Source organism: Hemiscyllium ocellatum, chromosome 20 (assembly GCF_020745735.1).
Source record: "Hemiscyllium ocellatum isolate sHemOce1 chromosome 20, sHemOce1.pat.X.cur, whole genome shotgun sequence".
Taxonomy (NCBI): Eukaryota; Metazoa; Chordata; class Chondrichthyes; order Orectolobiformes; family Hemiscylliidae; genus Hemiscyllium; species Hemiscyllium ocellatum.
Window position 1 is genome coordinate 6,916,612 of NC_083420.1, and position 16,010 is coordinate 6,932,621.

The 16,010-nt window shown below is 38.6% G+C and overlaps 1 protein-coding gene across 5 annotated transcripts in view; it reads left to right on the top strand.

The window, feature by feature from the left end:
* mrtfba (myocardin related transcription factor Ba) overlaps positions 1-14,014 on the top strand; it is a 240,664-nt gene extending 226,650 nt beyond the window's left edge. For all 5 annotated transcript variants that reach the window (XM_060840446.1, XM_060840449.1, XM_060840447.1 and 2 more), the window contains 6 exons: positions 135-1,169; positions 1,550-1,690; positions 3,897-4,055; positions 7,492-7,632; positions 8,344-8,404; positions 9,726-14,014. In XM_060840446.1, the coding sequence (XP_060696429.1) occupies positions 135-1,169; positions 1,550-1,690; positions 3,897-4,055; positions 7,492-7,632; positions 8,344-8,404; positions 9,726-10,264 (2,076 nt within the window). In that variant the 3' untranslated portion in view covers positions 10,265-14,014. The remainder of the gene's footprint in view (positions 1-134; positions 1,170-1,549; positions 1,691-3,896; positions 4,056-7,491; positions 7,633-8,343; positions 8,405-9,725) is intronic.
* Positions 14,015-16,010: the final 1,996 nt, after the last annotated feature.

Genomic DNA, 16,010 nt, shown 5'->3' on the forward strand with positions numbered 1-16,010 from the left:
TTACTAATTCTTTAATATATTGAAATTAACTGAGAGTTTGAGAGCACCCCTTAAAACTAACGTAGCATTACTTTAAGCTGACTTTTAAGCACAATAATTTATTTAACCAGTGGTTCTTGTTTTATATCGTGCAGGTTGCAGAACTGAAGCTGGAACTGAAGTTACGAGGACTGCCAGTGTCTGGTACTAAAATGGACCTCATAGAGAGGTTAAAATCTTACCAAGACTTAAGCAATGCTGCTGTTAGTGCTGCCGTAGTGACAGCCTCCAACTCTACTATTGCAAGAAATCAGTTGACGGCTGCATTTCCTATTGCTGCTCTTAGCAATGTCATGACCACCACAGAAGCAACCGTTACAACAGCATCAAACAATTTCCAATTCTATGAAAATGCAGCCTCTCCATCTCCTACCTCTCCAGCTCCCTCAGAGCAGTCTAACATCAGCACCGATGATAGCAATCTCACAGATATGTTTACTGAGCTGGTGACCATGGTGTCTCCTTCACAGCTCACAATCCATGCTTCACCTGTGAATGCGACGGTTAATGAAGATAGCACAGGGGTGAATGGGGCAACAAACCATTCAAATTCTCAAGGTGCTAGCTTGGCGAGTCTAGATGCTGATGCTACTGAAAAGGACCGAAAGCTTCAGGAGAAAGAGAGGCAAATCATCGACCTCAAGAGGAAGCTTGAGCAGGAACAAAAGTTGGTGGAAGAACTGAAGATTCAATTGGAAATTGAGAAACGATGTCAGCATCAACAATCGGTGACCGTAAACCAGCAGCAATTGGAAACTCCTGTCAAAGAGGAACACAGTCTCTCCAACTGTCCTATTTCAAGACAGCCAGCAACAGCACCCAATCAACCTCTGGGTCCATCAACCATAACTAATCTTGGCACATGCAGTCAGAATGCAATGAAACAAAATGGTTTGCTTGTGAAGCAGGAAGGCTCAGTGGCAACAGCAGGACAACAGAATGCGGTCTCTCAGTTTTATGTAAACCCAGCAAGACAAACACCAACTACAGTTATTGCCCAGGCCCAACCTCATGCTTTATTGACCACTCAGACTGGAACCCAGCTTTTATTGCCATTGGCCATCCAAGCGCAGAATGCAAACCCTTCCAGCGAGTCAAAGCATTTACATGCAGGAAATATTAAACTGCAGGTATGGGAGTTACTAAACTTGGTTTTACTCACTGGGAGTTTGATGCTTAGTGTCCTATATTTGTGGCAGATTTGTAGGATAATGAATGATAACTAATTTGCACTAAAAGAACAGAATCATGATGTAAAGTGGAGTCATTTGTTTTCAGTCACATAAGGATGTATATTATAAATTTAAATTCTGAATTAAAGCTCCAATTATCAGAAAAAATACAATTCCAAATACGTTAATACTCAGTATTTTCATAAAGGTTAAATCCCAAACTCCCAATGGTCCAGAGCCTATTGCTGTTGTCATCATTTTGTTAGGAAATTGGTGATAAGATATTTCTGTATATAATATAATTTGCATTGATCTGTTTTTCAATATTTCTTTGGCAGTCTCATTCACAAGCCCAGGTGCAGATACCAATCGCTGTCCCAACTTCTGCTCCAGTCCAGTCTTCAGGCTCTCAGAAGCAGCCACAACCATCAGAACCTGTGCCCCAACATAGTTTGTCCCAGAACCCACAGATTACAAAGGTTTGTAGTGACAGTAAAAGTGAAATTGTGTGGTTCGGTGTACCAGAGTTAAGCCAGCCATCTAATATTTCAGCAGAAATGGAGTAAATTGCTTGTAATGAAACATCAAAACCACATGGCGATTAGCTTAGTTTAATTTTTATATTGTAAATCTTTATTTTCTCAGATGAGGTACTCCTATTATTAGCCTAACTTTCAAAGACCTATTAGCACTGGTTTTGATATCCCCATGTTCATTTGTATGTCTCCATTCTCCACAGGAAATTATCCCATTATTTACAGTCAAACCTGAATCGACCCGCGATTGTTTTACATTCTTGAAGATTCCTTAAGAGTTCATTCTAAATTTTAACATTCTTTGCTTGAGAATAATTAAGAATGGGAGTAGACTAGGTGGTCTGCTGATTGTCGACTACCCAATTGCGATGCCTTGAATATCAGGATTCCCAAAATGTTGCACTCTGAGTGGTCATAGCATCTCCTGGGGGATGTTATTAAAAAAAACAGACAAAAACAGACCAATTCATGAAGGAGAAAATCTCCTTCTTAGTCAAGCAAGATTACTTACAAGTTATATTACCTTATATCACATCTATCATTTGTAACTTACACCCAGAACAATTGTTTTGTAAACTAACTATGCAAGCGAAATTAGGGTTATATCTATCAGTAAAATAACCTCTGTGAAAAATAGCAATCTCTTGATATTCTACTCTAATTCTGTTCTATTCGTTCATGGGATTTGGGCATTACTAGCAAGAACTGCATTTATTGCCCATCTCCAATTACCTGGAGGACAATTAAGAATCAACTATATTGCTTTGGATCTGGAGTGTCTCTGGTGGGCCAGACCTGGTAAGGGAGGCAGAATTCCTTCCTTCAAGGACATTGTTGCAAAAACCCATTTGGTTCACTAATCAACAGTGGTTGCCATGGTGGGTGGGCAGCCAGCATTGGGCTAACCTTATACTGCAGATTTGTATTAAATTCACATTTCACCATCTGCCATGGTGGGATTTGAACCTATATCCTAGAGCACGGAATGCGATGCAGAGAAAAGAGCTTCATAAAAGAAATCTGTAGTATTTAAAGTTCCATCTAACTCTATCAATGGCCATACCACACTCTTGGAAGGCAAAATGCCGCAGCCACAGAAGAAATGGCTTTGATAGCTTGACTTCTATAGGAAAGATGTTATTGCACTGAAAGTATGCCATTGGATGTCAGCTTTCAGTCACAAACAGCCTTCTGCCACTATCCTCTGCTTCCTATCGCTAAGCCAATTTTAGATATAACTTCCCAAGTTTCCTTGGATCCAATATTCTTTTATCATCTTTAGTATGTGGGCTATTGTCAAAGGTTTTACTGAAACTCATATAAACTACATCAACTGCACACCTGATGAATCTCCTCAAAAAATTCAATCAAATTAGTTCTCCTCTGCCAATGCCAAGCTGAGTATTCCTGATCAAACCAAGTGGAGGTTAATTCTTTCCTTAAGAATTTTTTCAAATATTTTCCTTATCACTGATGTGAGATTCACTGGTCTATATTGCCCTGGTTTCTTTCTGCTACCCTTCTTGATAAATGGAATGTAGATCATTATGAAGGTCATAAAAGTAACAGTCCTAATCCCAATCTTATAGAACAACAATTTGTAACCAGTATATGCACAGATCCACAACAATTAATAACCATTTCTTCCTAACAGGAGTGTAGTCAGTTTTTAATCCAGTCCAACATTCTGCCATAATTTCTCAAGATCTACCATACAGCAGTCTGACACATGGCGCCTTATCAATAATTATTATGCAAATCCATCAATGTTCACCAGTTAGTAGTTTCTTTGAAAAAAAAATCAAAGATTGATCTGACACCATCTTATAGTTCCTTCATAAATCAAATTGACTGTCTCTCTTAACTACTACTTTGTCCAGGTTATTGTACAAAGTATATGCATGTTACACATAATAAAAGTCAAGCTATCAAAACCTTTTTTTTCTGTAGTTTTGGCATTTTGCCCTTTTTGAAAACTAATCTCCTTCTGGGAGTGTGGTGTAACCTTTGATAGAGTTAGGTACAACTTTAAATATGCTTTTATGAAGGTAAACATTATTTATTCTGCTCTGAATTTTTGATGCAGTAGACTGAGGATGTATTTTTCTGAGACTAGTCAAAAAATTTATAGAGACTTGTAAATCCACAGGTTTTTGCATCCACGTCAACAACGAATATATTTACAAATCACATTCAGACAGCAGCAACAGTGCAGCAATGTTTCATAAACAATTCAACAGGGAATGTGCATCATCCAAGGATCAGCAGTGTTAATGCATCACTGAATGGACCCAACTGTGTACACAAGGTAATTGTAAATTTTATATAGCATCCTTTTTCAGAAAAAGTAATGGCAGGTTTCTCAATTATATTTATTGGCCTCCACTTTTAGATATTTATCAGTTATCTTATTGGACAGATGAAAATATTGTTATTAATGTACTTTATTAGTCTTCACATCTACACAGGATAATCTTCCAGCAACAACCTCATAAAAACGTTCATGTGAATCTTTTACCACTCTCCCTCTCAGCTTCTCCCAGTCTCTTTCTACTGGTAGGGGCAATAATCCTGGCTTGGATCAGTTTGTAAGTCTAAGTTCCTTGGTCTGTCTTAGTTTGCTGTTCCTCAGCAGTATAAGGAAACTTTAAAACTTTTAGTTACAACATTTCTCAGCTATGGTGGTGTCATGTTTTAGTTGCTGCCTTTCAGTTTGTGCAAACCATGGCCTGAGTCAGTTATATTTCAATTAGTCTCAATCTCTGCAGGATTATCATAGAAACCATAGACCTGTTGTCACTGTAATCACTAAAAGTGATGGCAGCACTTAATACATTGTGATATTTTGAACTTTCATATGGACAATAATATTTTCAGATACAGCATGTTAAGGAACGAGCTACACCAGGTTTAGAATGCTTGGCAGGAACAAATGATATTGGACCTTCTGGTTTTGAAAGCTTTCTACACTGGAAAGTTTCACGCAACAATTGTTTATGTCTGTGACAGACTTAATGATTTTTGTCAATAACTAATAACAATTTCATTATTGTTTAGTTACCAGAATGAACCCAACCTCTCTTCTATCTGGTAATTCCTGTGTACCTGTAACGAAGAGCAAAGCTGCTAAGAACTTGGAAAAACAAATGAATTACAGCAAGGGCACATTAAAGGTTGGGTGCTTGGGCCCCAGCTGTTCAGAATCTTGGTCAGTGATTGGATGTGGGAACTAAATATATGATTTCCAAGTCTGTTGATGATACAAAACTAAGTGGGAATGGATTGAAAGCAGGCTGCATGCAAGTTTCAAAGGGATTTAGATAGGCCAGATGTGTAGGCAAGCACGTAACAGTTGGAATACAGTGGGAAGAAACACGAATGCAGAGTATTTTTAAATGATGAGAGGGTGGGAAATGTTGATGTCCAGAGAGATCTGGGTGACCTTGTTCATAAATTATTGAAATCTAATATGCAGGTGGATTAGGAAGATATGGTACGTTGGCCTTAATTGCAAGAGAATTTGGGTACAGGAGTAAATGTATCTTTCTCCAAATGTACAGGTGAGACCATATCTGGAGTATTGTGTACAGTTTTTGTCTCCTTGCCTGAGGAATAGTGTCCTTGCCATGGAGGATGTGCAGTGGAGGTTCACCTGTCTGATGTCTGAGATGGTGGGATTGTCCAGTGAGGGGTGATTGATAGGACTGGGTCTATATTCTGTCGAGTTTAGAACAATGAAAGGAGATCTCATTGAAACCTCACAAGAGTCAACACGATAGATGCAGGAAGGCTACTTCCGCCCCCGCTCTCTCACCTGCCTAGAATCAGGCGACACAGTCTCTAAATAAGTGGTAGGCCATTTAGGACTGAGATGTGGAGGAATTTCTTCACTCAGAACATGGTGAATCTTTGGTATTCTCTACCCCAGGAAACTGCGGACACTCAGTCATTGCTGTATCTTTGGAACAATAGATTTCTTGTTATTAAAGACAACAATGGATGGGGAAATGGTCTTGAAATAGAAGATCAGCCATGGTTGAGTTGAATAATGGAACAGAGTCAAGCTGAATTAGCTACAGCAGCTCCACTGGTCCCAAGTGTAATGCAATTTGGGATCAGCATCTTTAAGCAGATGTGAGTTAAGGTGTGGAAGCACTGCCTCCAGCCATTGTTTAAACAAATTCTTTTAAATGGGAGTCGGCTAGTTGCTTGAAATGAGAGCAAGTGTTCGTGGAGAAAAGCACTACTAGGACTGAACGGCTTGTTTCTATACAGTGGTGTTGAAATTTAGTAAGATTTGTACCTGGTTTGAACGATTTTTACTTCCTCAGTATTTAGTTCTTGGTGTAAATAGGCCTTAAAACCCTGCAGGGATTCGCTGAGTCCTGCCCCATTCTGCAGGGGTTTGCTGAATCCTGCCTCACCTCCAACCAGAGCTATTGCTGAGCCTTGCTTTTCTGAATGTTTTGGAAAATAACTATAAGCTGCATTTAGAGTTTTATAAGTAAATCTATACAGTACTGCCTTAGTCAATTGATTGCCCAGTTAAACTTATGGTGGTATGGTCTGAAGAGAAGGAACCCTTGACACTGGTGCACCTTACTGCATACTGTGCTGGGCATTGATTTCCTGCACCCTTCCACTGGGTCTTGCAGAAAGGAGAATATTTCTGGTTTGAGAGATGTGATTTGGAGGTGCCAGTGTTGGACTGGCGTGGACAAAGTTAAAAATCTTACAGCACCAGGTTATATTGTTCAGTATATCATCAGTTGCATGCATGACACTGTGATCTTTTGCTATAAATACTGTGTCTTATGATCCCGCTCCACAGTTACTTGATGAAGGAGCAGCGCTCCAAAAGTTAGTACTTCCAAAAAAAACCTGTTGGATTATAACCTGGTGTGCAAGTTTTCGTTTGAGAGAGTAAGCTGCCTTGATGGGATGAATTGACAGACTTGCACAGTCTGCTGGTCTTTTGTTCAATTCCTCAAAGGGCCAGCAAGGAAATGTATTTTCCTGAAAGAGACTTCAGATTTTCCTATCTAATTTCTAGGAGATTCTGTGATTGAGAGTTTATGAGGTGGGTCCAGAGACGCAATAGAGGGTCAAGATTGTGTAGTGTATAAACATTGGCAGAGACAAGTTGGGTCAAATTACCTCTGACCATGCTTTTGAATCTGTGTACCTTTATACTTTAAATGGTGAGGGTTAATACCATTCAATGTTACTCTACGTTTAGACAAGATAGGCCAAATTATCTTTTTCCCAAGAATCATTTACCTGTTTGTGTGATGTTCCTCATTACTCCTCTTCTACTTTGGAATTCCAGGTTCACTTATTTTCAACGTATCAGAAAACATGCACAATTGTTTGAAAACATCAAAACTAAGACTGTATGACTCTGAATTTTATTGGCATTAAACAAGAAATATAGCCCAGTACATGAATTAAAAATATAGTCCAGTTAATTCCAAGAGTGTTGACAGTTTTGTTGCATTGAATTGTTTATCCTTTTAATTTCTAACACATGCTCCAGTTTTACCTTTCACAGGGTAACTGCCTGAAATATAGTGCATCCTTTGAAGCAATAATTTTCTGGAAACTGAAGGTTCTTTTATGAAACTTCTGTATTTCTATTCTTGCTGCATTAATTAATAGGAGAAACATTCTATTGATAAATATTTATTTCTAGTGACTTCTTACTAAGCTGAAATATTTATATTGTATTATCTGTATCTCCACAGTCCAGACCATCTTCCCCACCTCAGTCTCAACAGCAGTTAGTAATCCAACACCAAGTTTTTAGCAACTCTGTTTCAAAGGCAAAAGAACTCCCTCGATATGAGGAAGCGGTCAAGCAGACTCGCAATTTAAAACAGCAGGAGGTAAGCACAATGCGGAAAGTTCATAGACATTGAAATACTGATGAAGATACTGTGGTTCATCCAGTGATTTGTGGGATACTAGAAATAATGCAACCAGTCAGATCAAGGGAATGCATGGGTTCACAGCCTAATTAATTTAAATGCTGTTTCATTGTCCCTATCTCCTATGTGTACATTTGTTGGAGAGAAAACCTTGAGGTCAGAAACAAGGCTGACATGAACTGGAGGCCTAGTGCACACCCACTATTGTGTTCCTGACCTGGTACAAATAAGGTGGTGAGCTGGGGCCATTGCTGGTGAAGAACCCATACTGGTGAAAGGCAAATTTGAGAAGTTCTTCTCACTGAGAACAGTCAACACATGGATTGAATGGCAGTTAGGGGCAGAAACATAGAACTAGAAGCAGGAGTAAGCCATTTGGCACCTTGAGTCTGCTTTGTCATTCAGTATGATGGTGGCTCACCGTCCATTTAAACGGAATCTTTTGGATGCTATGATGAGGGAAGCCAATATTTTTTCACATGGATGAGCTCAGAGGTCTTTCTCACTCTTTATTTTGTTGTCCTGTTTGATCCAAACCTATATCACTGCTTCTGTAATCATTACAAATCTGAAAATAATACGGTGATAATGAGCAGTAACTGAGAACGCAACAACTGTATATGGAGCATGTTGCATTTTTTTGTAAACTTTAGTTGAATTTTTGTGCAGGTCTTTAATGCCCACAGTCAGCAGATGGATGATCTTTTTGATATCCTCATTGAGAGTGGAGGTAAGCTGAATTCACCATATTGGTACAGTCAATGGCTATTGCTTTTAATAGCCATTTGGTAATACAGAAACTGAATATTGCTGAAAAAAGAGATCAGTTTTGACAGTTAATGATGAGCAAGGTCCTAACCATACCCAACCAGCTTGTGGTTTACAACATTCAAAACAGCGTTCAATATTAGATGTGATTCTTTGATTGGATGGCATTTGTTAAATAATCCTGAGTGGACAAGGGCAGAAGTCACATGACATCAGGTTATGGCCAACAGGGTTTATCTGAAATCACAAGCTTTTGGAGCACCGCTCCTTCATCAAGAGATGAAAGCTTGTGATTTCAAATAAACCTGTTGGACTATATCCTGGTATCATATGACTTCTGATGTTATCCAGGTCAGTCCAACACCGGCACCTCCACATCGATCCTGAGTGTGCACAGGATTATGCTGATAATTAGTGTAGGATTGTCTGTCTGGCTCACAGTATGATATGCTTATACCTACTGGAATCTCTGCATATCAGTACACGGAGTCCAGTAATTTGCAGACAGGCAGGACATATGCAAGCACTCAAATCAACAAAATAGGTGACAGTCATTTTCTGGTTCATTTCTCAAGGCAATACCTTGACCAATTGGAATCAACCTGCCTGGCTTCACATTGAAACAAACCTTGGCAGTTAACTGTCAGTTGTTATCTAACTGGTGCATTCTCTCGTAGCACCTGTACCAATCAATCAGCACTTTCCTCTACTACAGTGTAGAGTATTGTTTCCCCTTTGCATTGGTATTTATTTCAAATTGGCCTGCTATGTGCAAGATGAAAAGTCTCAGTAAAATGTTCCTTTTCTTCAGCAATGATACACTAATATGTTTTGTTTTGTGGAAGATTAGAGATAAAGAAGTAAGATTATGATCTGAATATGACCTTCATTCTCTTGTAGTTGTTCCAGTGTTTACTATTGTCATCCTCTCTATAACCGGATATGGAATTTGAGAATGGATGATTTCTGAGTTGTAACTGGATCTATAAGATGTCATACCTGAAACATCTGAAGTATAGAGTAGGCTGCACGTGCCATAAAGCGCTGCACGTTTTGTTAGTATTTTGCAGCTTCATAATTCAAATAAGTGTGGAAAAGTACGAAGGAAACTGGTCAATTATTGAAAGCACTGACTAAGATCATTTAGTTGACTTTTAAATACTGTAATGCTGTCCAATTTAGCCATTTCCTAATTACCTTAGAGTGTAAAGTGATTAAAATATTTGATTGAAATTAGTGCAGTCCTAATGACACTGACTTTACAAATTTCTGTTGTGTGATAGAGATTTCGCCCATTGTAAAAGAAGAATCATTGCCTGCTACCAAGATGAGAGCCGTGGTAGCCAACATCTCCTCTTTGCCAGTGAATGCAGCATTGTCTCGACCACCACCACAAGTTCAGATGGCACCTCCTCCACTGTCCCTTGAATCAGCAAATGATCTCACAGTTGGTTCAGAAAATCAACTTGAGGCCTTTCTGGATGGCACATTGTCATCTGGTGCCGATATTCCTCAAATGGCAATGAGCCAAGAGGGCTCAGACTCTCTTCCTGTCATGGAGGATCTTCAGAATGATCTACTGAATACACCCAGCATTCTAGACCAGCATCATTCTGCCATGGACACCTGTGATATGCATTTCAATGCAGAAAATTCTTGCCTGAACTTGGACCTTCCAGACACTAATTTGGACAATATGGATTGGCTGGATCTGACGATGCCGGCTTCCACTACAGGACTCACTCCCATTAGTAGTGCTGCTCATAGTGTGTTTTCCACTGACTTTCTGGATGGTCATGATCTTCAGCTACATTGGGAGTAATACAACCGGGCTCTTGGTGGTACCCAAACAAAATCTATATGCTCTCTTAGTGTTGTGTGTCAGTCATCTAGTAATGGTTAGTACTCTAATGTAGTAACAAAACAAGCCAAGTTGAGATTCTCTGGTCCAGTCCACTTTATTGTCTCTAGATAGAAGAGTGGGCAGTGGCAAAATGTGATGATTCAGGGCAAACTGACAATCCTACAGTCTGGCCGTTTTGTGGCTTTGTATTTTTATGTAATGTTTTCTTTGGTGTCACTGGCAATTACTGTTCTGCTGAAATGAAGATTGAAATTGAAGAGAATTTCTTCTTCATGCAAGTGAACTTTCCCGCAGGGTGGTCTGAGCCAAAATGCATGGTATTGTGAAGTTTATTACACTGGCTGGTTCAGTGACTTCTTTTTATCAGTCTGGGTGAACTATTCCATTCTTTCGAATGCAGAAATGTTTTGAACTAGTTCATCTTTTCCTACTTTGTACATTTTATTTCAGTGCTCTTTTCATCCATGTTTTCAACCATTTTATTACACTAAAGTGATGTGTCCAGGGCAAAAACTATCCAGTTTAGAATCACCACGGATTCAGAACCTGTGGTAAATTTTAGATGTAGTTGGATCAATATTAATTCTGAAAAGCCATGTATGAAACAAATGTCAGCCAGAGGCTTTTCTCTTATTTCAGGCAAGTAACTTTTTATTGGAATATGTACATTTCAGTACAAATTAATAAGCCTGTAGTACATTGTCTCTTATCAGTCCACCTGTCAATTTTGTAACTGATTGTCTCCTTCATTATGCAAAGATGGACAAGGGGCTTGAAGCTCTGTAACTGTTAAAGCAAGCCCTCAAAAAGACGAATGATTAGCACGAGTTATTCTGATGCCAAACATGTACCCATGCCATTTTTTGTTAAATTTGGATCAGATCCTTTAACCAGGAGAAAAGATTTAACTTGTGTATTTTTTTAATGTAAAACTGAGCCCATTTAATTATTTTTGGAGGCTGTTCCAAACTGCACCAGTGATGAGAGAATTCAACAGTGCTAACATAATATATTCTTTCATAATTTGCAAAATGCCAGCGCAGAGTTTGAACCAGTGGTTTTTAAAGGCCATCTTTTTGAAAATATATTGAGAGAGCAGTGTTCAGCCATTTAAAAATGTACGGTATTCATGTTACTGCTGTGTGATATCCCCCTAATCAAGCTGCTTCCTGGTTCTGCTCCTTCCTCAAAAACAGGACTTGCCAAACACTTAATGAATGGAAACAGTTTAATGACAGAATGTGTCTTATTTAAAGGGAATGATTTCACTTACCAACCAAAGGGTTTAAAATGTAGGAAGTGAAGATTTGTGTTCAAAGAAAGACAGCAATGTTAAAATTAAAGCGGGACTAAGCATTTTGAGAGGGAAATTGAATTGTCTATATTTTACAAGTGAATTAAGTTAATAGATGTATAAATTGAACAGAAATCATTGCCTTTACAGTACAGATAGTACAGTACAAGCCATTTAACTTCAGATGAATCAGCACTTGACAGAATGTGAATGGTTAATTGATGTTATGCTGTCCAGTCTACCCTCAATAATGATTTATGAATCTGATGGTTAATTTTAGATAATTTGGGATTGTTTTCTCTTCTGAGGTGTGGTGCAATCCAGTTTAAAAGTCACGAATTTGGAGTTTGAACGTATGTGTGTTTGAAAGTTACTTAACTATGACTAATCCCAGATGGAGCCCATTCAGTTTGTTTGCAGTGAGGTGATCTTTGAAGGATTGTTGATTCAGCCTGTTGTTGAATATTTGTTATAGTCCACTTTCGTGCTTCTTGATGGAAGTTTGGCTAAGCAAAATATTACAGAGCAAATTGAAAGCCAAATGTTTCCAAAAATGTCTTGTCAGAGTAACACTGATTACATAATTGGCTTTTCTGTGTTTTTGCACAGCTGCTGAAAATTAAGATTAGCAATGTGCCAAAAACCAATATTTCAGAATGAGGAACAGCAACAAAAAAAACCCACAGTACCAAATTATTATGGTAGCTGATAGTCTTTTCTCATTTTGTCCAGCTTGCAACTTGCTTGAAAATTTCTTCAGGAGAAGTGAGGTTTCTTTCAACCTTGGGAGAGTGTAAATTAATTTTACACTGAGATAGAGTGTAAGGAGTCTTGCTGATAGATGGACACGTTGGACTGAATTTTGTGGCATGGTTCGTGATCCCAACTTTGGCTCAGTTCTGGGTCAGGAACTTTAGCAGGTGGTCAGGCACAAAGATGTTACTTTGGGTGTGGCTGTCAGTTTCCAGCATCTGTCGATGTGTTTGTCAGTTGGAATAGCAGCAGTGGGGCTTGGGTGCTGTTCAGTAGGACTGCAGCACGAGCCCAGATCCTCCAGCTTTCTGCTTGAGGACGGCTAAGCTGACAAATTAATAAAACACTCCAAATGTTTTGCATCTCAGTCGTCCCTTTGTGTCTACTCCAGGCTCCTGACCCAGGTGCAGACAATTCCAACAATGTTCAAAATCAGAGTATGAAGAGAAGTACGTTTGGGACTGAATATGTTATGAACCCAGCCTGACAAAATTCCATCGATATTTGCACATTCTTTTTCCCCTTACCTTCAAATTCATTTCCGTGGCTCTGGGAGAATTGCAGCGCATCACATCAGAATAGGCAACATTGTTCAGACTGCTGTGGTAGATCCCAGGATCTGCACAAAAATACCTGGAAATTTACCATTGCTTGCTAAAGGACAACAGGCACCTAAAGAATTGTTTTTTTTAAAAAGAAATATGAAGGGATCTTATATTTTTGTGCCAGAATATATTTTCTAGTTGTTGATAGATTAATTTCTCAAATTCAGTGACATTGAAAAGATCATATACTCGGTTTATTATTTTGGAATTATGAATGACCCTTTGTTTTGAAAGGGTTATAGTGTTTAACTATTTGTGAAAACAAAGAATAGAGCAGACTGTCTATTCCTAAATTAAATTACCCAACATTAAATCCAAAACAATAGAAATCTAATTAGATTTTCTTTGCTAACAGTTGATTTTTGTGAATAAGGCAGTTTCACTTATTGAACTGCACTGAAATACTTAACTTTTGCCAAGTGGAAGCCAATAATGAAAAGTAAACCTTCACGGGTAAATGGAATGAAGTATATATTTTACAAAATAATCATGTTGGTTTCAGAATTGTATGGTTGGGGAAATCAAAGGGTAGGGTAGACTAGATTTGTCTTTGATCTGGGAATGTAAACTTTCGATAATCGAAAGAGTTACCAAAGAGAGAAACTAGCTTTACTCCTGAATAAGTTATGAGTACACCTCCACAGTAAATCACTTTCAAAAGTCGACATTATTGGCAAGTTTACATTTTGTAGGAGATGCTTTTGATGACCGTCTGTGTCTTGGCATCTCAATTTCATTGGTGACAAGACTCCAAAATCTTGTCCATTTACCACAGGTTATTTTGTATAGTATTTGGGGGTCCAGGAAAAATGTAATATGTGTGGTGTTCTTCTATATCAAACCATGATGCCTTTGTAATCACTATCTGCACCTGTGAGAAATTCCATATCATGTTCAAATACTGTTTTGTTTTGCACATTTGTATATATGTAATGCATATTTTTATATGTGTGAGTACATTTATCTGCAAAAGCCATGTAAATATTAGCAATGTTGTAGTTACTGATGATATGTATCTCAGCAATTTTGCATTACTGCTGTGTTTCAATAAAATGTTAATGTCCTGTGATCTTCATTCTGGTACAAATTTCAGGTCTGCTTTAGATATTTTTGAGTAATGTGGGTAATTCCTCACATTTTACTTACTGTGATCGATTAACTTCTGAGAGTTGATCTCCACCTAACTCTCACGTCGCCACATGACATCCAGTTCAGGAAGCTGTGTGGCTAGAGAAAAGAGTGTGCTCTTAATGGACATAGACAGCTTGTTACAATCGTGTATCAGTTTAGACCCAATGGACCTTCGTTGCAAGGTAAAGTCAGGTCTGTGGTGGTGATGCCAACAAATAAATATGAAATATACTAGCAACTGGTGTGAGGCCAGAGTATTACAGAGGAACACGTGGCTGTTTAGCTTATCATGTCCATGTGGAGACTCTGCAAGACCAGCTCAGCCAGTTCTGCTCTTCTCCCCATTCTCTGTAGAGCTGCAGATTTTGTTATTCAGTTGCTTATCTAATAGGTCTGTGCAAGACAAAGAAAAATTCCAAGGATCACGGTTATGCCCCGCATCCAATATCTGAACAACACAAGCCAATGAGGGGCCCTGGAAGTACATTGTGACCACAGAGAAGATCCAGAGGCCACCCTTCTATTTGACCAAAGGCAGAGTGATGGCTCAAACTCCAGGGTGAAGCAATAAATTGAGGGATGAAGTTGGACCAGCTAACAAGGAACTAAAACTGTACAACTTCCACAGGTAAAAATAAATTCATTTTCCCATCCCAAGTGTAAAAGATGCCTATTTGCTTACATCATTGAAGTATATTGATAAATAAAAAGGGAAATTTGGAAAGGCACTGCACGGCAATACACAATAAATTCAAGGATAGCTTTTCCTTTAGGAGCACACTTTGGGAAAGCAAGTTAACAAACTGAAGACTATTTTGAAAACTCTTGTCATTTTTGTCTGAACCAGTAGCAAAAGGTAAAGCCTGCACTGAATCATAGTTTTGTTTGCCATTTATTGGCAAAACACTAGAAATCATTCACAAATAGTCAATGTTTCTTTAATTATTTTGCTATGTCTGTTGACTCTTTGTTCATTAAGTTTTCTGGTAAAAGCAATCCAGTGCATATCACTTGATACTTCCACAGTTGTAAGCGAAGTGGAGCTTTTGATGATTGCATCTTTCCAGTATTGATAGCAGGATCTGAAGGACTCTGCTTCCAACAACGGTTCAATGACTCGATTGGCATGACCAATGCAACCCAGCTGATTTTTGTCCTTTAAAACCATGTGTATAGAAATAAGAGGATCTTCTCATTCTTCTCTCCCTTAAAGAGAGAACAAGGAGTGAGGACATGTATGAAGAAGCCAAAAGGCATATGCTTGAGAAAAATATTCCAATCAAGGAATTGGTTTCCAGCATAACTGATCATGCTTCAACCAGGTTTGGTGCAAGTGTGGCCTTTGTCACAATTTTCATAAATGATCACTTGTTAAGCGAAAGGAGGCTTATGTATTGATGAGACAAGATGGTTCAAATGAGGCGACGGAGAGTTACAGATCAGCTAGGAAGGATTTAAAGAAAGAATTAAGAGCAAAGAGAGGACATGAGCAGATAGAATAAAGGAGAACTCTAAAGCTTTCTATAGGTATGTGAGGAATAAAAGGATGATTAGGGTAGGAATAGGGCCAGTCAAAGACACAAGTGGGAAGTTGTGTGTGGACCCTGTGGAGATCGGAGAGGTGCTAAACGAACATTTCTCATCGGTTTTCACTCAGGAAAAGGAGAGTATTGTAGAGGAGAAGAATGAGATATTAGACTAGAAAGGATTGAGATTAGTTACAAAGAAGTGAATTCTAGAAGGAGTGAAAGTAGAGCCAAAGTACAAAGGGATCTGGGAGTGCTAATCGAGGATTCTCTAAAGGTAAACCTGCAGATTGAGTTCGTGATTAAAAAAGCGAATGCAATGTTGTCATTTATCTCAAGAGGGTTGGATTATAAAAGCACCGTTGTGCTACTGAGATTTTATAAAGCTCTGGTTA